Here is a 25,398-nt window from a genome sequence, read left to right as displayed (position 1 = left end):
CGCTTGAGAGCCTCAAAACTCATTTGTAGTTGGGGGTCTAGTGAAACAGAACATCCTTCTTGAGGAGGTCAGTTAATGGTCTACTGACCAGGCCATAATTCTTGATGAATTTGCGGTAGTAACTGGATGACCTAAGGAAACCCCGTAGCTGCTTGAGATCTGTTGGAGTGGGCCAATTGGCCACAGCTTCAATTTTCTTGGGGTCTGTGGCCACTCTTTGGGCACTGATGATGTGTCCCAGGTACTCCAAAGTCTATTGGGCAAATGAGCACTTCGCTTAAGGAATAACTGATGCTGCTGAAGGATATGAAAAACCTCTTGCAAATGTTCCAAGTGGGCGTCTATCGTTGGACTGTAGATCAAGATGTCATCCATAAATACCAGCACACACTTGTAGAGTAGGGGCTTGAAAATGGTGTTCATTAGAGCTTGAAATGTTGTAGGGGCGTTGGTGAGCCTGAAAGACATCACCCAAAATTCCCAATGCCCACTATGGGTTTTAAATGTTGTTTTCCCTTCATCAGCTGGTTGCAGTCTGATTTGATGGTAGCCAGAGCGCATATCCAATTTTGTGAACCAGGCTGCTCCATTGAGTTCATCCAAGAGTTCATCAACAATGGGAAGGGGGTACTTGTCCTTGAAGTGATGTTGTTCAACTGTCTGTAATCCACATAGAAATGCCAACTACCATCTTTCTTCTCTACCAAAAGAACTAGGGAGGCAAAGGGGCCATGGCTAGGCTTGATAATGCCATTGGTTAGCATTTCCTAGATTTGGCGCTCAATTTTGTCTTTCTAGGAAGGTGAGTATCTATAAGGCTTAATGTTGATAGGTTTGACACCAGGTATCAATGGGATGTGGTGATCAAACTCTCTAGTTGGTGGAAGGGAATCAGGTTCTTTGAAAGGTGGGCATGGCTGTCAACAAGGTTCTAGATGGATGCTAGAATGGATTCAATGGGTGGGGTGGGTGGGTTTGACATAGATGTATCGTTTGAGCCACTCCCCCTTTCCTAAACAGACCCTTAAGTTTCCTTGCCTTTAGCTTGTGACAGGTAGACAGTTTGTCCTTTACTCCTTTTAGACTAATTCTCTGCCCAGCATAAGTGAACCGCAACAACTTTCTCTTCCAGTGGATCCACATGGGACTAAATCTCTCCAGCCAATCCATACCTAACACATGTCATAGTAAGGTAATGGAAGAATGCGGACATCGGTGGAGAAAGTATGACCCTGAGTCCACCAAGTGAAATTGAGGACCTGCTGCTGGCTTAGAAGCTTTTCACCATTGGCCACTGTGACTGATACAGGAGGAGCTGATGTAAGAGCACACTTTAAGGTGTCAGCAATCTTCTCACTGAGGAAAGAGCTAGAACTGCCCGAGTCAATCAGGATAAGAATTTCTTGACTATTGACCAACCCAGTGATTTTGATGGTTTTCCTACCTTGCACCCCCACTGTTGTAGCCTGAGACAAAGAAAATACCTCGTCGTCACTGGATTCATCAGAGGTTGGCTCAGATTTGCTGGCTTCTAGAAAAAGTTCCATGACTTCCTCTAGGATATGTAGGGATACTTTCTCGAGGCATTTATGATTCCTGCCCCATTTCTCGCCACACTTCATGCATAAACCTTGGGCACGGCGCTGAGCTCGGAGTGTGGTCCATTTGTCCTCCCACTTGGGTTTAGCTTCTTCAGCTAGAGGGCCACTCAGAGTACCAGGTGCTGCTGCTTGAGGTGGCTTGCCTTGATACTTGTTGTAATCGCGATAATGGCGCTTGCCAAAATACTTAGGTTGAGACTCCAACACCTCAGCCTGCATAAGAGCCAGTGACAAAGCCACATCAACTGTTCTTGGCTTATGCAAAATAATAGTAGCTCTTATGTCAGGATGCAGCCCTTGAAGAAATTTGCTAACAAAGAAAACATCATCTAATTGATTGTTATGTACCAACACTTTATGCATGACAGTTTGGAATCTATCATAATAGTCCTGAACATCAGAAGTTTGCTTAATGCTCAGTAATTCTAGCATAGAGTTGTGATAGAGATCTTTGCCAAATTTAGACTCAATAGCAATACAAAGTTCAACTCAGTTATCCACCCCATGCTGTGCTTCATAAGTTTGTAACCATAAAGCAGCATGCCCTTTGAAATGAAGGGTGCCATACTGAGCCCAACGATGCACGGGGACATTGAACATGTCAAAGTATTTTTCCGCCTTTTCTTTCCAGACTTTTGGATGAGACCCATCAAATTTGAGAAACTGGGCCTTAGGCAAGCGACATTCATTGGTGGTAGGCGCAGCATGATAATGAACTGGAAAATTAGGGGTGGATGACTGACCATTGGCCAGGGGATGAGTGAGGACCAGAGTCCCCCCCATCATGCCCCTATGGTGATGTTGCAGCGCCATGGCCCATGGCCCGCCCCTCTTCCTCGCGCTTCGGGGCCGATGGCGGAGCATTGTTCGCTTCCAACACCTCCACGCGTGACGTGAGAGTCTTGATCTCCATGGTCAGCTCGGTGGATGAGTGATCGACCTCAGGACGCCAACGATTGAAGGACTCCATGAGCAGGAGCATGGACTTCATCTGCGCGCTGAGCGCATCGAGCTTTTCTTCAGCGGTCGCCATTCGGGAGGTGAGGGTTGGTGGTTTGGGTTTGCGCGCCAGCGAGTGGGGTAGCTTAGATGGAGGTGGTGGCAGATCGACTGGAAGCTAGAAATCGATCGAGGGCGGTGGTGGCGAAGCGAGTGGGGTGGAAGGAAAATGGATCGGTAGGATGAAAAACTTGTTGGCGCAGTGGAATCAGCAAGGACGGATTTGGCGGTGGAGATGGGGGATTCGGCTTATGACCGCATGACTGCTCTGGATTCAACCGTCGACGACGGGATTTTACGAACCCGTAATAGCGATGGATCAGATGGCTCTGATACCAAATGTGACGACTCTAACCAAATAGGGATAGGTTGTCGATGTGCACGCGCGGCGACGAGCACAACGATGGCGTCGTCTCGAGCAAACAACAGAAGGAGGAAGAGAATTCAGAAATTAGGTTTTGTGTTCTTCACTATCCTCCCACACAGCGAGTTTAACATCAGTGCAACGATAGAAATGGGCCAAGCCCAAAAGATACACCCATGCGGCTCGCAGGCCGACTTACAGGTCAGTACAGCTAGTGCAGCCCAACTTCGAAGAGCAGCCTAAGGCCTATTCGTGACAACGATCACATAGGTACAAGCACATGAACAACAGCGGGTGAAGTGGCGATGATGTGACAGGTACCTCGACGCCACAGGTCTTGACGTCGAGCTCTTATTCAAATCACCGCGGCCAATTTCCTAGCCAAGGCTCACCTCATTTGTTTAATTGACAATTTCTTATTACCATGAGCAACTGGATTTGAAGGAGCATCATCTTCTTTGTCTTTTGAAGGACTAGCATCTCCCATCTGAGTGTCAATTGGTGATTTTTCAGAGGCAGCAATATCCAGATTTGAACTACCATCATGGTCTTTCCAATTTGAACTACCACCAACTATTTTGTCAGTGTGAATTGACAATTTTAGAAAACCATCAGTATTTGCACTTGAAGTATCATCATCTACATTCTCTTTAGAAGGATCACCGGATACTTTCTCAGTGTGAGATTGTTGCAGACCAGACAAATAAGATTTGACCAATGCACAAGACTGACTCACAATAACCGGCTCAACAGACGAAATATACTTCCTAAATGAATCTTTGAAGAAAGATTGGCATAAGTTCCTCAAATTCACAAACACCTGATTAACAAAATGGGAAAAATTATGAACATCAGCATCAGCGATTAAAAAAATATAATACATTCAACATGCAAATTTTCTGCACACAAAAAATACATTTAGGAACAACTCATGGCATAACTTCGAAAGAACAAAGTTACGCAACACAACTTGTGCACAGAAGTTACTCAATACACTAATGTACATAAGTTATGCAACACATCCCATACATAAGTTAAAAAACTAATAATATATATACACTACTGTATTTTTAGTTATGCTTATGTGCATAAGTTTACACGATACAACTTATATGTACATAACTACAAATCAAACAATTGCATATTGTAATGGCATAAATAGAAACTTCATAATATAGTAACAAAAAAACTGACCCAAGCTAGACATAAATGAAGCCATGTATAACCATATAAACACAAATAAATATCCAAATGAATAGAAAAATAAAACTACCTCATTGCTACAATCAGTGCCAGTAATAGAACGAATATACTTGTCAACATCAAGATGCAGTTCCTCTCCAGAGAAAACACGAAAACCAGAATCAGTACAGTCAGGAATTACTCTCTGCGCAGAATACCTATCAATTTGCACATTTTCATGTAGAAGTGTATGTGAAGGACCCTTTGTGCTCTGCTGCATAACAGAAGCAAAAAAAAAATGTCAGCAATTCAGTATATGTAGTGCTGACCAATTCATGAAATAGTTAAAGATGGCCAATCTACCTTTTTCACTTTCTTAGATGTCTTATGCTGTGAAGAAGGCCCAGCAACATTTGCTGCAGAAGGTGACTCATTTGAAGCATCAAAACAGGAATCTCTTGTACTTCTTTGATTGAAATGAGTCTTCCCAAAAACAGTACATTCAACTTTTTTAATCTACAAGATCAACAGTACATAATTAAACTAAACTCCAGAAATATCTCACAAAAAAAAAAGAAAAGGAAACTTGAAAGTCAAAATTTGCATTATAACATTACCTCCATCTTTTTAAATTTTGGGTAAAGTACCATATACTGATCAACAAAATCATCAGTCCAAGCATCAATACGAGGTATAGTCTGCGGAACAATATTGATCTCTGAACCCAGATAATCAAAGTAGGCAGTCTGCATTCAAATAATAACAAAGTCAAACACTAAGACATATAAATGACAAAAACCCATAACAAAGAAACGTATCTATGTAGATTCTGGTTTATACCAGTCATATCATGTCTATCTAAACTACAATTCAATTGGGAAGAATTGTATTTTTGATAGAAATATCCTTTTACATTACACAGTACACCATAACAATTAAAACAATGCACATGCCTAAACTGCACACTCAGTGTAGCCACTATGCATAATTGAGATGAACTACATCCTATGCCAGGCCTTCTCTGCCCTGCTCAATGTCCATGCCCATGCATGCCCTTGGTAAAGAGAAAAAACATTCAACTCTGCCTTTACAGCACAAAGCACCTGGTATGCAAATTTGATTATTCTATTTTCATAAAGAATCATTTGAAATTGCATACATGTAAAATTCTCTAAAAACAATTTACTAGCAAACAGTGCACAATTTAACTAGAAAATAAAAGGAACGTGTGATCACTAAAAAGAAATACTTACAAATAGGACAAAAATGCAACCAGACAAAGTCGCTTTCTCACAAGTATTCCCTTTACCCACATACTTTTGGAATTTAGAAAGCCCAGATTTCAAAGAACTCATCACTGCATCACACCAATCATAAGACTTGATCTTTTTTACTAAATGGATTCCCTCATAGTAATGACAGCTGGCTCTGGTTGAACTGGTCGGGCACAGAAATATAGAGAGGACTACTAACATGAAGATCCTAACAAATCTGTCCCCCATAAGCTCAGGAGTAATCATGGCAATAAGATCTTGAATCTTTGGTGCTAACGGTCCTGGAGTTGTATCATTAGCAATAACAGACTTGACCTCCCGAGAAGCTCTTGCTTTTATCTTAGCTCGACCACGAGGAATTCCAAGAATCCAATGGACTGTCAGAGCATCAATCTTGAATGCACCAGTCCCTGGAATTTTGATACACTGTGTCTTCTCATCATAGTACCTTGCCAACCAGACAATGAGCTGCTTATAAGGCATGTTTCTACATTTCAGCTTAAGTATGGAGCCAAACCCACATTGATCAATCAGCCGTTTCTGAGGTTCGGTAAGAGCACATATCAGTTTCATCAACTTATGCATTGAAAATTGAGTGTTGAATGTCTGAAAAAAATAAAGAAAGACTAGTTAGTATGTAAACCACACAAGTTATGTATGCAAAAATAGAACATACAATACTATCTTAATAACTTGTAGAACAAAATCAAACCATACAAGTTATGTGTGCAAATTGTACAAGTTGAGCATGCAAGTTATGAGCAGAAACTTAAACATGCAAGTTGAACATACATACTAACTTGCAAACAAAAGCTTATTCAACAAGTTCAACAAAAGTTTATCAAAAAAGAATACCTTATGCTTCAAAAAAAGGGTTTGCAAACACCTTATTGAATAAGTTTAATATCTACCTTGTAAAATATATTCTAGGAAAAGATGGTAGAAAACATTTCTTCTTAACATTTGTCCATAACAAAGTTCCTAATCAGAAGAAAGGTAACTCGCACAAGCATCATACATCAATATTATCACCTAGGAAAATAACTAAAAGAACAAATTAAAACAATAAGCTAGGTCAGGACCACAATAATAATTCCAAAAGACTAGTTCATGGATGACATCAGGTGCAAATCAGGTAACAACCTCAAGATCACTTAGAAAAAACAAAGAAAGGTAACTCGCACAAGCATCATACATCAATATTATCACCTAGGAAAATAACTAAAAGAACAAATTAGAACAACCAGCTAGGTTAGGACCACAATAATAGTTCCAAACGACTAGTTCATGGAAGACATCAGGTGCAAATCAGGTAACAACCTCAAGATCACTTAGAAAAAACAAAAAAAAAAATCTGAGAGTAAAAAATAACAACTACTATTTCATATAAAACAGGTTAGGTATAATAAGTACTCAAGAAATCAACACAACCATTTGAGTACAGATAGTCAGAAATAAAAAGTTACAAAGAAAATTTAAACATATAATTTAGAAACTTGCAAACAAAACTAATACGTACAAGGAATTATGAGCAGAACAAAACTAAACCATACAAGTTATGTGTGCAAATTGAACATACAAGTTGAATATACAAGTTATGAGCAGAAACTTAAACATGCAAGTCGAACATACTAACTTGCAAACGAAACTTAACCATACAAGTTGAATATATAAATAGACCAAAACATCACTCACTAAGGATTCAGTTCTGGTGCTCTCGCCACTGTCACTCCCATCCTCATCAGTGGTATTATCATCACTAGTACCAGAAGAACGAGATTCCTAAATAAAAGAACATAGTTAGCACAACTAATAAAACACGAAACATTTGGTTATCTAACTGCTACTACAACTAAACAAAATTGAGAAAGAAATTAACAAACACACTTCTTACATCATTATTAGAAGACTGCAACTCATCAGAAGAACTTTCTCCCTCATCAGCCGTCTGTAACCAAATGTATTTCGTAAAAAAATCAGAATCACTTAATAAAAGAGATCATAACTAATAGGATGAATCAGCTGACAGTATAATTCCTTCTTGTAATTTCATAACTAATTAATCCAACCTAACATAATATACAATCCAAAAGAATCAACAAATGCACAGATTGTTCAGAAGATCACTGGTGGTAGCCTGTCAGTGGCCAATCCCTGGAACTCTGCTGCTGTCTGTCAATGCACTCAGGCACCATCTATCTAATCTGGTGTCAGGATTGCCCCAAATCACGCTCTTTCTCCTCACAGGGGATTGCCAATGTAGAGTAATAATCCCCAATTCATAGCAACAAGCTGATGCCAATGCAGATTAGTCTTCCCTAGTCGCCAGCGAGGAAGGGATCTAAAATGCAGTAACAGATGCGGCCAGCCGCCGAGGCCGACCACGGTGCCTCGAACAGTACGGCCAGCACGGGGACAAAGGAGGAGCAGCGAGAGGAGGGCGGTGGTGGTCACCAGCGCCCAGACGTCGCGCGGCGCCGACGCGGGAGCCGGGGTCGGAGCCGAGGCCAGTGAACCCGCGGCGGCCGCGCAGGGCAGGGAAGGACGAACGACACCATCGGGATTCAGAAAAGAGAAGACCTAGAAAACTACTCGACAAGACCTCGAATCGAAACCCCAACAATGCAAGTCACGGCGAAACGAGAGAGAAAGAGATCTCAGCAATGCCTTGCAACGAATCCCGGAGAACACCCACCGGCGACCCCTCGAATAGAATCCCGGCGAGGTCGCCCCGAAGAGGAGAGCGACGGGGAAGATGGGGAAAGAAGCTGAAGCGCGCTGTTCAAATAGCCCGCTTCGGGGTCATCGCGTTGGGGAGGGTGGGGGGGATATTTCAATCGAGAGAGACGGAAAAGGAAAAAAAGGGTCTCAGATGGACGAGCTGTTTCATCCACCCGATTCCAATCGAGTGCACGCCCGCCGAAATGGAATTGGGGCCAGATTCGCAATTAAAAAACGTTTTCTAATCCTTGGATACGGAACCAGCAAAGGTGCCAAAATGCTCCCATGTGAGGAGCGGGGAGCTGCGCGGCTTCTGGGCGTAGCGCGGCCAACTGCAGTTGGCAGCATGGCATGGCATAGCAGAGTGCAAAGCTGATCAATCAAGTAAAAAAAAAAGGCAAGATCGGTTGCAGCGAGATATGAAAAAAAAATGTGCCATGACAGGATGTGCAAATGACCAGCAGCGTACATGTACCGCGTGTTGGGGTAACTGCTGGTGTGGCCGGTGCGAGTTCACCAAAACGGCACGCGGCGACAGCGTTAAAAGAAACTCAAGTGCTACATGCACATATAAAGCGCTGACGTACGCGCACTAGCCTGAAGGCGTGCGCGCTGGGGTGGCCGGCATTGCACGTGGCAGAATGGCTGCCGGCGAACGCGCATGCGCGATGGGTTGGCCGACGGCTGTCGCATGAAGCGGCGTAATCTCATATTCAGCAACACAAAGAAATCGCTGATATATGCAGGTAAAAAAACACCATGTCTAGATCATTTAGAGACATCCATCTACGTTCTAGATACTAGCAAACGATCTAAACTTCTAGTTCAAAACGTGATACTATACTAGTGTTGCATAAAAGAACACATGTGAACAAATCGGTTGCTAGAACATGCAAGAGTAATCTACTACTAAGGAAAAAAAATACATACAGTTTGATCTTGCTAGTCAACGGTAAAAACATATATTCATGAGTTCTACTGATTCATCTGAATCCAAATACCGAATGGTGGGATCCAGAGGATATCACGAGCGACGTACCTTGATTCAACGAGTAGAGCACCGGCTGATAACGTGTTAGAAATACCTTTAACGAGTATAGAGTACCTTGATTCGACGTACCTTTAGACTCTCTTCAGTAGTCTCTTTCTCAGAAGATATGATTTTCAATATAGCTTTTGTGGCCCTCAGAGGCTTCTCAAGTTTTTCCCCATCTTCGATTTTCTGCTGACAAAAGTCCTTTTTCTTTGAATAGCTCTCCTCTCCCAGATAAGCCTTCAATGCTGAAAAAAAAACAGTACCCAACAGATAAGGACTATTATGGTAAGAATCACAGAACTAGTGACTGAATAAGAAAAACTTACATTTAATCTCTTCTTTTTGAGTGGCAAGTTCAGCATCATTGGCTTGAATGGAGTCAGCGCTCACAACCTGCTGTGTCAAGCTTAACAATTGAGAAACTAAGGCTTTGATCTGGATTTTTGCATCTGAAGTTTGTGCCTCTAATATGCTCGATGAAGCAGATAGACCAGCAGCCACATTTGAAGCAGCCGCATCTGTAGTACAACTGTAATGAATGTAAGAGGTCTATTGTTGTGATTATCTTCATCTTAAAGCTTACATTCTTATGGAGGTCGTCGTTCTTGGCTTGCAACTCCTCATTCCCCTTTGTCAGGCTGTCATTCCTGGCCTGCAGCTCCTTGTTCTGCTTCGTTAGGTCGTCATTCTTGGCCTGCAGCTCCTCGTTCCGCTTTGGCAGGCCATCATTAATGGCTTCCAGCTCCTCAGTCCGCTTCCTCAGGAAGTCAATCTTAGCTTCCAGCTCCTCAATCCGCTTCATCAGGCAATGCCTCTCTTTCACCTTCACAGCCAGATCAGCTCTCAGCTTCTCATTCTCCTTGCAGTATCCAAGCTGTCGCAAATCCTCATCTACTTCAGACTTCAAGTCTTCAATCTCCCTTATAATCCTCTGAGAATCCTCGCACCTCACCTCCAAATATTCTGCCCATAAGCAACAACTATTAAAGTCATGGAATGAAGAAGAGTGTGATATACTGAAGTGGGTTTTCAGACTTATTCCAACCAGACCTATCCAACCTTTGGACATAACTGGATCTTTGCTCTTTCCGCTTCCAGATTCCACCCCAAGACTCTGACCTTCTTTCGCTGCATAAGCAAATATCGCATTTCCATTCAGTAAATTTAGGGTAGATAGCCCACCAAGGGTACAGCAAGGTGAGTGATATATCACAAGTCTGTTCCTCAGAATATAAAACATCACCGTTGAACAAAAACAAACATAGTAAAAGGAATGAGAGAATGAGATAACCCAACACAATCTGCAATTTTTCTGTCAGTAAAATTAAACAATAAGATGTGTATGCTACTCTATTCCTACAAGCTCCACCACTCAGATATTCAGATTGTTACTCCTGAAGGCCAAAAAAGTATGCTACTTCAATCAAGGTCGCAGATTGAGGAAAATGAAAGGGAAGGAATTAGTAACCTGGTAGTCGAAATGCCATCAGACTAGGTATCCAACTACGCCGCTTAACCACAAAGAACATTACTAGAGACGAAGTAGATAAACTAAACTGCACAGGAGTAGTACTACCAGATCAAGGGCTGAAGGTGCCCTCGCAAACAAACAAAAATAATAATAAATAAGAAAAAAGAAAATGTGATAGATTACGGGGTGCCTTTACCGCCACCAGCAGCACTTCGCTCGACTCGGCGGCGCTTGGATGGTCCGCCGGACTCTCCCACCTCGTCGCCTCCGCCGGCGGGGGCCATGGCTACTCCGGAGGAAGAAGGCGTAGATGAAGAGGGGTTTTGCTGCCTTTATTGCCTTGCTTGCCAGTTGCCACTGTCCAGTGGGGCGGAGAAAATTGCAATTATAGGAGCCGAAACAATGCGCTTCGTTATTATAGGATTTCAAACATCGATTTCGCTAAAACAATCCTTGAAATGTTGACAATTCGTTATACATGACATTTGGTCTTTTTAATCACTTTTCTCAACTAAAATACATGCATTTTACCATGATGTGACCGTATTGCCCTCAGGCTTCAATTGACGCGAGCGAGAGGCAGTGACGCGCAGGCGCCAGGCGCGGATGGCATCGACGGCGGCGCCGCGCCGTACTGCTAGAGCCCCGGCGACGCATACCGTCCTCCCTGACAAGATCTAGGAGGAGATATTCCTGCGCCTCGACGCCGCGCCCAACCTCGCCCGCGCCTCCGTCGCCTGCTCCTCCTTCCGCCGTATCGTCTTCGACCGCCAGTTCGTCCGCTGCTTCTGGTCCCTCCACTCCCCTCCAGTCCTCGGGTTCATCAGATACGGATACCGAGAATTCCTCCCCGTCGGTCGCCCCACCGCTCCGCCCCGGAAGCCCGCGCGCTCACGCAAGACGCCGACTTCCTTCTCCTTCCTCCCCGACCCCAGCGCGTGGAGCTCTCGTGACGCCCGCGATGGCCACGTCCTCCTCTCCCGACGCATCTCCGCCGCAATCGCCTTCGAGGATTTCGTAGTCTGCGACCCCTGCATCTCCGGTACGTCAAGATTCCACGCATACCCGACGACCTACTAGCGGCCTCCACCCCAGACAATGGTACGCCGCGGCATCTGTTACCCGTTCTGGCTCCAGCCGGTGAGAATGACGAGGAGGAATCGTTCAGAGTTATCCGCACTGTGCAGGACAAAGGCAAACACAAGGTCATGGCTTTCGTCTTCTCTTCCTGCAACCAGACGTGGCAGAGAAAATTGCAATTATAGGCGAGCGGCTAGCAGCCCCATCCCACGGTCAATTGAAGCCCTGAGGGCAATACGGTCACATCATGGCAAAATACATGTATTTTAGTTGAGAAATGTGATTAAAAATATCAAATGTCATGTATAACAAAGTGCCAACGTTTCAAGTGTCGTTTTAGCGAAGTCGATGTTTGGAGTCCTACAATAACGAAGAGAATTATTTCAGCGTCCTATAATTGTAATTTTCTGAGTGGGGAGCAGAGGGTTTTGTAAGTTGACCCCCCCGCTCCACGGTCCTCCTGCCCACAGCCCACACATCACTGATTCACTGTACAGCCCTCATCAAAAGTTATTTACTTGTTATTCCACGAATTAGAATTTGAAAAGGGTGTTTAGTAGAAAATTTATTTTACCCTTGTCTAAGGTTTAATTTCGTTCCTAATTCTTTTGAATTACCGATTTAGTCATCAAAGTTTATTTTTCAGCTCTGGAGCTCTGATAACAATCACTTTTGGGCTCCAATAACTATCAAAGTGACTAATCTAATCCTAAAACTTTCTTTTCGGGCTCAATTTCATGTACGAATTATCGAAGTGACCGCTAGACATAACACTTTTCTTTTTAGCTCATTCTCATCAGCTCTGAAGATAGAAAACCTCTACAGGTTATAAGGTGGCATGATTCGCTGATTATACGATAATGATATGCCATGGGCGTTTGCTCGTCCAGATGGACCAACCCACCCGCGCCATTCACTTGTGCCCACCAACGCCGCACGCCGCGCGCCCACGCCCCACTCCGCTTCACTCCCTCCTCCCGTCATGCGCGCAGCCTGCTCCCACCTGTCACGCGGGCCACCTACTCGTCCAAGCCAAGGGCGGTGCTAGTGGTGCTGATGATGGGGGGTGCTCGTGCGTCGCCGCTGGTGTTGGTGTGTACCGCCGGCTCCCACCCGAAGCCTAGAATCGGCCGGTCCCAGTCTTCCCTACGTTGCAAAACGCATGTTTCAGATGTTTTTAGATGGATGTTGCAATAGTAGTTTCCGGATGTTGCACATGTTGCAATGTTTATATATGTATGTCGCAAGAGTTTGTTCAAAATGTTTCATTTGTTTCAGACGCATGTTGCAAGTATTTTTATCTGAATGTTGCATATGTTGCAAATGTATGTTTCAGATATTTCAGACGTATATTGTAATTGTTTCATCTCAGTGTTGTAAAAGTAGATCTAGATGTAGGGTTGTTGAGCGAGGGAGAGAGAGCTAGCCGGAGCCATGTCGGCGTCAATGTGGGAAGAAGGCGCAGGCCGCGCGGCGCCGATGTGGAAGAGGCGAAGGAGTCATCCGAGCAGTGTGGAAGAGACGGGACCGAAGCGTGAGCAGCGAAGCGAAAGGAAGTAGTCTGAACACAGACGCGTGAAGCGGAGCTGGCATGGACGGCACGCGAAGCCAAGCGACCAGGGCGGAACTGGCACGAATTGCGCACGAAGCCAAGCGACCAGGGCAGAGCAGGCATGGCCTTTCGGATGCACATAACCGTGCGAACGAACAGGCACTAGTCTTGCCCCTGATTATAAGGCGGCATGATTCAATGATTGCACATGAACGGTCAAATGATTACACACGAGAAAGCCATGCAAGGTGCCCCGTTCGCTTCACTAAAAACGGTTCTGGCTGATTTGTTACGAGAGAAAAACACTGTTCCGACTAAAAAGTACAGATTATAAGCCAAGCGAACATGGCCAATAATATCAGCATGAAAGATTACTCAGTAGTCAGTTCAACGATCACATAGGTTTTGGGACGCCTGCGGCAACAGCACCACATGCACAAGCATATGAACATGATGCATAGATAAGCCTTGATTACGATCACTTATTATGCCAGACTACCACTAACTAGGGGATTGAGCAGCACACAACTGACAGAACAGCGTAAAGGCGCTACTTATTAGCTTCCCGGCCTCAGGTCGCCTCCTCAGCCCCTCCTGCGCTTGGTCGTCGTGTCAATCTGACTGAACAGGTACTTGAGCACCTCCTTCATCGTCGCCTTCCGGCCTTTCCTGAAGTTCCAGAGCTCGGGCACAACATACCTCCCGCTTGGGTTATACTCGTTTATCTCCATCAGCGCGGTCTTCACCGCATTGCACACATCATCACCGAACTCAATCCACAGGAACTTCAGTTTTGTATCATCGTCATCCAGAACTTCCTGCACCGAATGAGGATGAATATGATTTCCGAACAAATACTAATAGGTTCTATAAACATTAAAGATAACACATAGCTGGACAGAACTGAGCAAGTACCTTATTTTCTCCATTAACCTCAACCATCTTAAAAGGATGCCAGGATGGCTTCTTTAGTTCATCCTGCCAATTTGAGACTAGCTCTGCTGCTTTGACCTGGTATTCATTGTTTCCATATTTTCTCTTACATGCATTTAGGAAAGGCTTTTCATCGAGTTCCCCCATTCTTTTGATCCCAATAGCTGTCCGCCCATTTAGCTCTTCCTCCAAACCCTGATCATTGTGAAAATCATTTCATCATTTAAAATCATTTTATGAACATCAACTTGGTCGAGGAATTGTTAGGTGCATGGTAGAGAAAATAGGCAGTACCTTTATCAGTTCTTTTCGGGCTTCTTGTAGCTCATCATTACTTTCACGCTCTTTTCTCACGAGATCCCCACTCAAATCCTCCAGGCGCTTCTTTTCACGCTCAAATCTTACACTCAGCTTCTCCATCTTCTCATGGATATCTCCCCCGTCATCATCTCCCTCTAAATGTTTCATTACTTGGAGTGTACCATTCAACCGTTCCACTTCGAGCTCAAGCTGCTGCTTCTCATGCAGCTCCTTTTCTAGCTGAAGCATTCTAGCAAGTACATCTTCCTTTTCCCTCTGATGGTATTAAGGTGTATCAATTCTCATCTCCAGATTATACAGAAACATGTACAAAACAACATTAAGAAAAGTGCAAACCTCCTGGTCGGCCAATAGCTTCAGAACATCTGCATCAGCCCTCTGCTGCTCTATGCTAGCTAGCTCAAGTTCACTATTATCATATTTTGCCTGTACATTTCAGAAGAGAAACACAAAAAAATGTATAAGATACTGCAGCATGAACTTATGCTATCATAATGATATGCTCAGGCTGTTATTATTTTCAGTTTATATGCACACAACTAGGTTGTAGAAAGAAACCTGGTGTCCTTGGGGAAATGCCATAGAATTAAAGGGGGCAGACCCAGTGCCGGAGGCTCCCACATGAGTGGGGTCTGGGGAAGGGAAAAACCGAGGCAAGCCTTCCCCCGCAAAATCTGCGGAGAGGCTGCTTCGAACCCGTGACCTGGTGACTCAGTGAGACAACTCTCACCACTGCACCAGGCCTGCCCTTCGGAAATGCCATAGAATTAAGACGATAGAATACTTGACAGCAATGTGTCCCTTGTCAAAGTTAAAGTATTGATGATATATCATTTTAAAAACAACCTTTGGAAAAAAATAGCAAATAACTATGAAGTCCCTGTTTTCATGCTAAAGTCAGACAGACAAATAAAAGATTGTTTGACACCCCCATAAATCTCGATTAGAAGCACCATATATATAGTACTTCAGAAGAGGTTACATGTGCATAGCTTAGTGCTTCACTTGTATAGTTGTTTAGCTTACCTTCTGCTTCTCATCATCGAGTGTCTTCCTGTCATTAGCATTCTCAGCTGACATTTTTTCAAGATCCTTAGCTCGTAGGTTCAGTTCTCTCCTCTTATTTTCTAAGTCAATCCTCAAGTTTTCATTCTCTTGGAAAATCCGCAGAGCATTTTCACGAGCCCTGCGATGAAGATTGCGCATTTCTGAAAAAGAGGATATAAAACTTATAAGATAAATGACTTCTAACAGAGAAAATTTGCTTTGTTGATTTTGTAAAGCCAAGATGGGGGCGGGGGTTCGGGGGTTTTCTCGATCTGTGTGAGAAGATCCTTCTTCTTAACGGAAAACCCGGGGGCCGTCTTAACCCCCTGCGGGTCGAGTAAAGCCAAGAAATTAGAGCACTCAAAAGTGAAGATTGGGAGGGGTTTGTTCGTACATGTTGTTAGTCGCTGAATTCTTACTCTTGGTAGTAGCAGAATTCTTACTCTCATCGAGAGAGAATGACACTAGGAGTTGGGGCAATTTTCTGGTTTATTTCCAAATGCCATGCCAACCCGAGGGGTTGGGGGTACATATTTATAGGCTGCCTAGCCAGTCAAGCATATGCCAAGATGCTAGTCTAAGATGCTGTCCTAGATGCTAAAATATTATCCTCTAGTCCAAGAAGTTGTCCTCTAAGATGTTGTCCTCTAGTCTAAGATGTTGTCCTAAAAACAGACCATGCAGCCACAAAGACCATGTGACCAGCACAGCCCCACAAAGACCAGCCCACACATGAGACTTATCCCATCATTCTCTCCCTAAGTCTTGTGCGTCGTCCTTGTGGGAAAGTTGAACCATCCCGGTCCTAGGAGCAGAGCTCAAGGAACTTAATCCTCCCAATGGGCTTGGTGAGCAGGTCCGCAAGCTGGTCCTTGGTGTTGATGTAGCTCGCCTTGATGCTCCCTTCCTCCAAACAGCCTCAGATGAAGTGGTACCTCACCCGGATGTGCTTGCCTGCGTTCATGGAACACGGGGTTCTTTGCCTAGGGCCAGAGCGGACTTGCTGTCCACCCTGAGCTCCACCGCTCTAGTGTCTCTACCGAGGAGATCACCGAGCAGTCGAGCGAACCAAAGCGCCTGGGTCGAAAGCGGTGGAGGCCGCTATGTACTCGGCCTCACAGCTGGACAGGGCCACCACCTGCTGCATGACCGACTGCCAGCTAACGAGGCGCTTGCCGAGGAAGAAGAGGATCCCGCTCGTGCTCTTGCTGGTGTCGATGTCGCCGGCGTGGTCGCTGTCGCTGTACCCGACGAAGTGTGCCGCCCTAGGGCACCTAGGGTAGTAGAGGCCGTGATCGAGAGTCCCCGTAACGTAGCGGATGATCCTCTTCACAGCCTGCTGGTGCTCCGTCGTCGGTCGCTGCATGAACCGACTAACGTAGCCGACGAAGAATGCCAAGTCCGGCCGTGTGTGAGCAAGGTAGCGAAGGCTCCCCACAAGACGCCGTACTGCGTAGCGTCCACCTCCTCCGTCGTGCTGTCGCGACTCAGCTTCAGCCTCTCCTCCATCGGAGTGAGAGTTGGGTTGCAGTCGGATGAGCCCAGCTAGCTCAACGACGCGCTTGGCGTAGGCGGTCTGTCGAAGCGTGATCCCGGAGTCATCCTGGTGCACCTCGATTCCCAGGTAGAAGGAGAGAGGCCCCAGGTCACTCATCTGGAAGGTGGCCTTCATCTCTTCCTTGAATGCCGCCACCTCGGCATCCTTGGTGCCGGTGATCACCAAGTCGTCGACGTAGACACCCACCAGCAGAGCATTTCCTCCACTGCCCCGTCGGTAGATGGCCGCCTCGTGTAGGCTTTGCTCGAAGCCCATCCCCTTTAGCGTGGAATCCAACTTGGCATTCCACGCCATCGGTGCCTGCCGCAAGCCATAGAGGGCCTTGCGCAGGCGGAGCACCTTGCCCTCCTTGCCGGGGATCGCAAATCCCGACGGCTGGTGCACATAGACCTCCTCCTTCAAGTCGCCGTTAAGGAACGCCGACTTGACGTCCATGTGATGAACACGCCAGCCCTCCTGGGCAGCTAGCGCAAGGAGTCGCACGGACTCCATCCGTGCCACGGGAGCAAAGGCGTCGTCGAAGTCGACCCCCTCCTGCTGCACGAAACCTCGTGCCACCAAGCGAGCCTTGTACTTGACGATGGCGCCGGCTTCATCCCTCTTCAGCTTGTACACCCACTTAAGGGTGATCGCGCGATGACCACGAGGAAGGTCAGCAAGCTCCCAGGTGCAGTTCTTCTCGACCGCATCCATCTCCAACTGCATCACGGCGCGCCATGTCGCGTGTCTCTCGGCCTCTGCAAACGACCGAGGCTCGCCGTCGTCACAAGCAAGGTGCAACTGCGCCTCCAGGTTGTGAGGCACCGGTCCCGGCACCGACTGGTCGCCGAGAAGGTTTTCCATCGTACGGTACCGCAACGGCTTGCCGTCGTGGTACGCATCGATGCGCTCCTCGTCGTGAGAGAGCGGAAGTAGCGAGCTCAATCGGGCTGTGCTCGACACGAGCTGGTGTTGGAGTAGACGTGCCCGGAGAGGTGCCTGTCGGTGCTGGAGTGCGTGGCGGTGCCGGCTGTGGTGGAGTCCGACGAAGGACTCATCGCAGCCGAAGTCCTGGCTAGAGAGCGTGGTGCTGTCGGAGTAACAGGCGTCGGGGTCGGTGGAGGCTCGGGGACTGGGGTAGACGCGCTCACCGAAGAAGAGCTGCCTACTCCCCCAGCTCCCTCGAAGTGGACGTACTCGACAGGTGAAGTCGTCGTACGTTGGAGCCGAGCCGTCGTCCACCACCTTGTCCCACGCCCATCCTCGCCCTTCGTCAAACACAACATCGCGCGTCTTCGGGTCGAGGATGCGGTAGGCCTTCAAGCCCTCTGCGTAGCCGATGAACACTCCCGGAGTGCTCCTGTCGTCGAGCTTGCTGATGTGGCCAAGCTCCTTGGCGAACGCGAGGCAGCCGAAGACCCGCAAGTGGGAGACCGCCGGCTTGAGCCCATGCCAAGCCTCGTACGGCGTCCTGCCGTCGAGCGCCTTGGTAGGCGAGCGGTTAAGGATGTAGACGGCCGACACCACCGCCTCTCCCCAGAAGACAGTCGGCATCCCCCTCTGCTTGAGAAGGGCCCGAGCCATCCCCACAACCGTCTGGTTGCGCCGCTCGACGACGTCGTTCTGTTGCGGGTTGTACGGCGCGGAGTAGTGGCGCTGAATGCCCTCATCAGCGCAGTACGACGCGAATTCAGCCGTCGTGAATTCGCCGCCGTTGTCGGTGCGCAGCACGCGCAGCTTGCGGCCGCACTCCGCCTCCGCAGCAGTCTGCGAGCGCCTGATGGCGTCCACAACCTATCCCTTGCTGCCGAGGACCATCACCCACATGTAGCGGGAGAGGTCGTCGACGAGCAGCAGGAAGTAGCGTCGTCCTCCCGGTGTCACTGGGCCACACAAGTACCCGTGCACAAGCTCGAGCCTCTCCTTGGCTCGAAAGCTCGCCCGCTAGGGAAAGGGGAGTTGCCTCTGCTTCGTCAACACGCAGACGTCGCAGAGCTGCTCCACATGGTCGAGGCACGACAGGCCTCGCACCATCTCCGTGGCACTGAGCCGCTTCAGGGCCTCGAAGTGAAGGTGCCCGAAACGCTCTTGCCACTGCCACGCCTCGTCGTCCCGACGAGCAGCGAGACAGAGGGGTTGTGCCACCTGCACGTTAAGGACGTAGAGTCGATTTGCGCTTCTGGATACCTTGGCGAGAAGGCGGCAACGACGATCCCAAATCCTCATGACTCCATCCTCAACCACCACGCGCGAACCGTTCTCATCCAGCTGTCCCAAGCTGATGATGGAGTTCCTCAACGTGGGGATGTAGTAGACTCCGGTGAGCAGCCTGTGCTCACCAGACACGGTGGTGAAGATGACGGAGCCGACGCCCTTGATCTCCACGCCGGAGGCATCCCCAAACTTGACGGAGCCTCGGACGCTAGAGTCAAGCTCGGTGAAGAACTCCCGTCGACCGGTCATGTGATGGGTGGCGCCGATGTCGAAGGCACCACCCGTTAGTCTTGTCGTTGCCGGAGCCGTCGCCGAGAAGGGCGTGTGCTTTTGGCTCGTCAAGGTGGAGGAGAGCCGCTGCGGCCGGTGCCGCTGGAGGTAGCTCGATGCTTGCATGTGCCATGAACAGAGCCGGCTCCTCCTCCGCCTGTGCGACGTGGGCCTGGCCACGTCGTGGCTGTCGACAGTCCTTGGCCCAATGGCCAAGCTGGCCGCAGTTGCGGTAGGCGTCGTCTCGTGCCAGCTTGTGCCTGCCGGCGGTGCCGCCCTGGGCGCCTCCGCGGGCATCACCCTCGGCACATCCTCGCGCCCCGGCCTGGGCGTCTCTGCGCGGCTTGCCACGCTTGCGGCCGCCTGTCGCGGAAGAAGGCTCCCCCTTCTTCCGGTCACCTTGGCTGGCAAGCCACTGCTCCCGAGTGAGAAGGAGCTTCCCGCCAGTGGTGATGGGCCCTGAGAGGGACTGTGGCTCATCGCTGTCGACGACCTTGAGGCGACCTATCGCCTCCTCGATCGACATCGTGGAGAGATCCAACAGAGACTCGATCGAGCGAGCCATCTGCTTGTACTTCTCGGGGACGCAGCGGAAGAGCTTTTCGACAGCTCTCTCCTCGCCGTAGGTGTCATCGCTGAACTGCACCATCTTCTGCAACAGAGTGTTGAGACGGAGAGCGAAGTCATCAACGTCCTCACCTGGCTTGAAGGCCAGGTTCTCCCACTCCTTGCGAAGTGCCTGCAGTGTGGACTTGCGGGCACGGTCGCTGCCGATGCGTGCCGCAGCGATGGCGTCCCAAGCCTCCTTGGCAGTCCGCTTGTTGGTAAGCAAGAACTGCATCTCGGGCGGGACTTACAGCGATGAGGGCATCCAGCGCCCGTCGATCTAGGTCGTAGTCGACGTCGCCGTACCGGACTGCCTCCCACATGTGCCGCACCTGAAGCTTTACCCTCATCACCGCAGCCCATTCGACGTAGTTGGTCTTAGTGAGGGTAGGCCACCCACCGCCGGGGCCGACGTCCCTGACGACAGCCTGGAGCCTGTGGTAACCACGGTACCGATCCGGGGAGAGAGAGCCATGCTGCCTGTGAAGGCCGCGCTCTCCATCGACCCGTCCGCCACCGTTGCCGTGCGCGCCTCCTCCAGGAGCACCACCGCCGTGCTCGCCTCCTCCAGGGGCGCCGCTGCCGTGCGCGCCTCCTCCAGGAGCGCCGCCTGCGCATCCGCGCCTATCTGGGCTGCCGCCGCGCTCGTGTGTGTGCGAGGCTGCCCACTGCGCCGCCCGTGCTCGTCCTGCCTCCCTCCCCAGCAGCTCGAGGTCCGCGTCGGCGCTGTCGTTAGCAGAAACGGAGCTGTTGATGCTGCCGCGCAGGGCCTCGACCTCTGCTGCCGCCGCACGCGCTGCATCCGCCGCCGCCACTGCTTCCGCCTCCGCTCTGGCTACTGCCAGCTCCGCCGCTGCCAGCCTCGACACCCTTGCCGCCGCCGCAGCGGTCTCTGCCGCCGCTCGCTCGCGTTCCTCTGCCGCGGCAAGTTCGGCCTCCTACCGACGCCGCGTGCTCGAGGCGACCGAGCGCTGAGACTGCCCTGCGGACATGACGCACTACCGGGGGGCTGCTGCGTGGGGAGAGGGCTGCTCATCTGCGTAGAGGGAGAGGAGTGAGCAGGAGCGGCCGGAGCTGCTGCTGCTCTTAGCTGGGGCTGTTGTGAGGCTAGGAAAGAATATGAGCAGGAGATGCTCAGGCTACAAGATAATACGGCTCCGATACCAGTTGTTAGTCGCTGAATTCTTACTCTTGGTAGTAGCAGAATTCTTACTCTCATCGAGAGAGGATGACACTAGGAGTTGGGGCAATTTTCTGGTTTATTTCCAAATGCCATGCTAACCCGAGGGGTTAGGGGTACATATTTATAGGCTGCTAGCCAGCCAAGCATATGCCAAGATGCTAGTCTAAGATGTTGTCCTAGATGCTAAGATGTTGTCTTCTAAGATGCTGTCCTCTAGTCTAAGATGTTGTCCTAAAAACAGACCATGCAGCCACAAAAACCATGTGACCAACACAGCCCCACAAAGACTAGCCCACACATGAGACTTATCCCATCACATGTAACCAAAAAGTTCATCTTTATCAGGTAAGTCTTTAGTCTTGTCTTACTGATAAATATAATATAATGCTAAAGCATACAAGGCATGGAGTAACTTCATGCATAATAATATTATCTCAACAAGTCCTGCATTCGTCTAACCAACCCATAATGTCTTTTCTCCAAATAAATAATCCATGAACAATATAAAGAGGGAACAAAAACCAAACAAATGGTTTCAGGACTTCCATGAAAAATATATAAAACGTAAAATACAAGACAGAGTTAACACGTGGATATGTTCTAGACATGACTAGACATGTCAAGCATGCAGGAAAAACTCTAAACCATCAAGCAGAACCAAAGGAAAGGGAGAAAAATTGCACAGATTACCTTCATTGTATGCCTCATGCAGTTTCCTGTTGTCCTCCTCAAGCCTTGAGATTGAGAGTTCTGTTGCATTCTTCTTTGTCTCCAAATCCTGCAAGTATCGGTTCTTTTCCTCGATCTGGGATGCCAGTATTGCCACCATCTCCCCTGATTTCTCTAATTCAGTCTTGGAAACCTCATCTATTGTTTTCAGGACGGTGTGCTTTCTCAAAAATCTTCCTAACACACTCGTTGCATCATAGTCCTCGGCTCGGGCAACCCACCCATAAACCTTTACTTCACCTTCGCCGCCATCTCCCTCCATAGAACCTAGACCACTATCTCTCATCTCAAATTCCTTCTTCCCTAGCTTATTGACGCCGAAATGGTTCTCCAGCGTAAGCGCGTCATTAAATCCACTCCAATCATTGGTAAACCTCACGATTGCAAAGGTTTCTGTGACCTCCATCTCATCGACAAACAAAGGCACAACCTCAACCAAACTAAACATGGCTACTCTATCAGCAAACTGCTCAGGATTGAACCCTACCCCGGCTGCAAGAACACAAGCCCACGGCCAAGCAAACCTCTCAACCTCCTGCGGCGGACCCACTTTCGCCGCCACCGAACTGGATCCAACAGTATCTCCATTAGCCTTGGCCTTCCCGTCGCCATTGGCACTGCCATTCTTATCAGCAGGGGTGGTTGTAATGGCACCTTGAATGCCAGTGATACCGACGAGGTCTTCCGCGAAGTCCGGATCGGTGCGGACAAAGCGCGCGAAGGCGCGGTGGTTCGCGCGCTCGCGGCCGTGGCGGCGGTGCTTGCTGGAGACGCCGATGCCGTCGGCGTGCTGGAGGAGGTCCTTGATCTTGTACCCCTGCTTCTTCTTGCCGGGGCAGAAGGGGCAGCGGAAGGTGCCGTCCGGGTTGCGCACCCGGTGCTTGCCGGACTTGAGGAGGCCGAACGACTTCTCCTCATAGTCGCTCTCCGCATCCGAGTCGTCCTCGTCGGGGTCGTCGGAGTCGTCCTCGCCCGCAGCAGCCTCGGCCTCGGCCTCCTCGTAGGGGTCTATGTAGTCGTCCATGTCAAGATCCATCGCCGGAGCTCGGGGATTCAGCAGATCAGATTCCTGTACACAATAACAACCGTTCTTTGTTGAATCTTTCGAAGGAAAGAGGGGATTCTCTCCCAAATGTGCGTCGATCCAGGCATCCAAAAAGTGTAATGGGTGGACCGAAGGGCTCACCTTTTCCCCCCAACTAGAGCACAGTCGCTGCAAATGGCAGCGAAACCTGGCGCAATTGGGCGGAGAAAGCCCTGGCCAATATCAAGCCGGCGGCGATTTCGCGCTCTCTCGCACAGGATTGAACGCAACGACGCCGCCCTAGCTGGATCTATGGTGGCATGGCGGAGTCGGGAGCGGCGAGAAAGGCAAAAACTTACACCAGCATTCAATCCCAATTATTATCAGTTTAGCACAGAACTGGGGTTTTGGGTGGGGGACTGGGGCGCACGGGAGAGAAGAAAAAGCCACTGCTACTTCGACCGCTTTGGTAGCCGTCCGAGCGATTCTCGAGGCTTTTATACGTGTGTTATTATAAAAGTTAATAATTATCTATAAATTATTTAAAAAGTTGAGTTTTTATTCCTGTCACTGTTCTAATTTTTTTTTTCTCCACACCAATTCTGTTAGATTTGGCTCTAACGATGTCAAATTGTGAGTGTGAAAAGTCAGAATACCATCAGGTCCAAATATGCAATTAATTTTTTAGCATCTTAATGATCTCAAATGAAAAAACTTAAAACTAGAAAGTTATACTCGTCGAGATCTATAATATTTTATAAAAATTATCTTCATTTAATTCCGTACAAACAATGTGATTTTTCTAAGACATTAATAATATCAAATCATTTTTTATAGAATTAAATGAAGATAATTTTTATACGAAAATTGTATATATTGTCGAGATCTATAACTTTTTAGTTTTGAGTTTTTTCACTTGAGGTTGTTAAGATGCCAAAAAAATAATTGCATATTCAGACCCGAGGATGTTTTGAACTTTTCACAACCGCGGTTTGACACGGTTAGAGCCAAATTTGACGAAAGTGGCGTGGAGGGCAAAAAAGTTCATAGCAGTGGCACCTGTAAGAACTTAATTTTTTAATGGATTATAGATAATTACTAACTTTTATAATGGTAGGCCAACAAGTAACTATTTATAGTTTTGTCGTGTGTTGTGATCGGATATGGCCTAGCACTCAATGACATAGAATTTATACTGGTTCAAGCAACAGGTCCTACGTCTAGTTGATGTCGATCGGTGATTTTATTCCTGAGCCTAAGTGCTCGAAGTTTGCTGTGGGGTTACAAACGAGTAAGGAATGAGAAGGGGATGTTAGAGGTCCGGTCGGACTCTGAGCCGAGTGACAGAGAGTGATGGATTATCGATAGAATATCGTCGGCAGAGGGGCGTGTAATCAAGAACAAGAAGACAACAGAGACACACGAGGTTCAGGCCGTCAGTATGACGTAATACCCTACTCATGTGGTCTGTTGGATTGTATTGGCTATCGTATGATATTACGTGAGTTTGGAGGGGGTCCCTTCCTGCCTTATATAGTCCGAGGACAGGGTTACAAGTCAGTTAGATCTGAGAGATAACCGAAAAGTAATAACAGATTATAGAAATCATGGGATTATACGTATCCTAACAGATCTCGTAGCATCTTCAGGGTATCTTCCCAGTATCTTACGGGAGGCACCAAGCAGAGTCATGCCCCGCAAGGCTTCATCTCGTGGGCTGGGTCGTCCCTAGGGGTGCAGTCCATGTGATCTGCTATGGGTATCCAGGATCGTACCCCCCACAGCTAGTCCCCGAGCGCCTTGTACCCTGTTGTGCAACGTCGTCTTGAGCTTGCCCAAGTAGATGCGAACAAAGCCGAGCAGTGAAACTCATGGTCCGACCACCGTGATGAGTTACCGAGCAGTTGTGAGCAATTGCCGAGCAGCATGAACCATTGCCGAGCATCATGAACCGTCGTCGAGCAGCGTGAACCATTGTCCGAGCAGCATGAACCATCGCCGAGCAGCGTGAACCGTCGCCTGAGTAGTGTAACCTAAGCACGGCTTGCCATAAGGGTGTAAGGAGCTCAAGTTTAGAATCGAAAATTTCTTCGCAGTGGACCAAGTGTGCCCACTTAGAGTCCGACCACGAGAAAAAGAGATAGTCTTCTTCAGCTTCAAGAGGCTGCGGAGTCTTCCAGATTAAAGCGAACACACTCACCACAATGTGAAGTGTGTCCTACTTAGTTTTCGAGCCTGATAGTAGATGACGTAG

General features: G+C 48.1%; 2 protein-coding genes across 6 annotated transcripts; both read right to left on the bottom strand.

Moving 5' to 3' along the window:
- Positions 1–3,051: 3,051 nt before the first annotated feature.
- Positions 3,052–10,970, bottom strand: LOC136457773 (uncharacterized). 5 transcript variants are annotated; one of them, XM_066457773.1, is made up of 12 exons: positions 10,845–10,970; positions 10,228–10,305; positions 9,761–10,140; positions 9,504–9,573; positions 9,262–9,422; positions 7,315–7,368; positions 7,116–7,202; positions 5,400–6,026; positions 4,764–4,892; positions 4,510–4,662; positions 4,238–4,420; positions 3,052–3,784 (listed from the first exon to the last, which is right to left on the bottom strand). In XM_066457773.1, exons 1-12 carry the CDS (start codon positions 10,930–10,932, stop codon positions 3,353–3,355), a joined length of 2,442 nt encoding a protein of 813 aa, XP_066313870.1. In that variant the 5' UTR covers positions 10,933–10,970; the 3' UTR covers positions 3,052–3,352. The 5 variants fall into 5 exon arrangements, with proteins under 5 accessions (XP_066313870.1, XP_066313872.1, XP_066313871.1 ...); XM_066457775.1 differs by having other exon boundaries at positions 4,238–4,417; XM_066457774.1 differs by having other exon boundaries at positions 9,504–9,570.
- A 2,636-nt stretch (positions 10,971–13,606) lies between these two features.
- LOC136461796 (factor of DNA methylation 1-like) lies at positions 13,607–23,594 on the bottom strand. The gene is made up of 7 exons (XM_066461103.1): positions 23,307–23,594; positions 22,082–23,189; positions 15,561–15,742; positions 14,871–14,960; positions 14,508–14,789; positions 14,196–14,408; positions 13,607–14,098 (listed from the first exon to the last, which is right to left on the bottom strand). The coding sequence occupies exons 2-7, from the start codon at positions 23,154–23,156 to the stop codon at positions 13,865–13,867; spliced, it is 2,076 nt and encodes a 691-aa protein (XP_066317200.1). The 5' UTR covers positions 23,157–23,189; positions 23,307–23,594; the 3' UTR covers positions 13,607–13,864.
- Between the last annotated feature and the right edge of the window lie 1,804 nt (positions 23,595–25,398).

This window comes from Miscanthus floridulus, chromosome 6 (assembly GCF_019320115.1).
Source record: "Miscanthus floridulus cultivar M001 chromosome 6, ASM1932011v1, whole genome shotgun sequence".
Lineage (NCBI taxonomy): Eukaryota > Viridiplantae > Streptophyta > Magnoliopsida > Poales > Poaceae > Miscanthus > Miscanthus floridulus.
The sequence above is the reverse complement of the archived record's forward strand: the minus strand, read 5'-3'. Positions and strand labels throughout refer to the sequence as shown.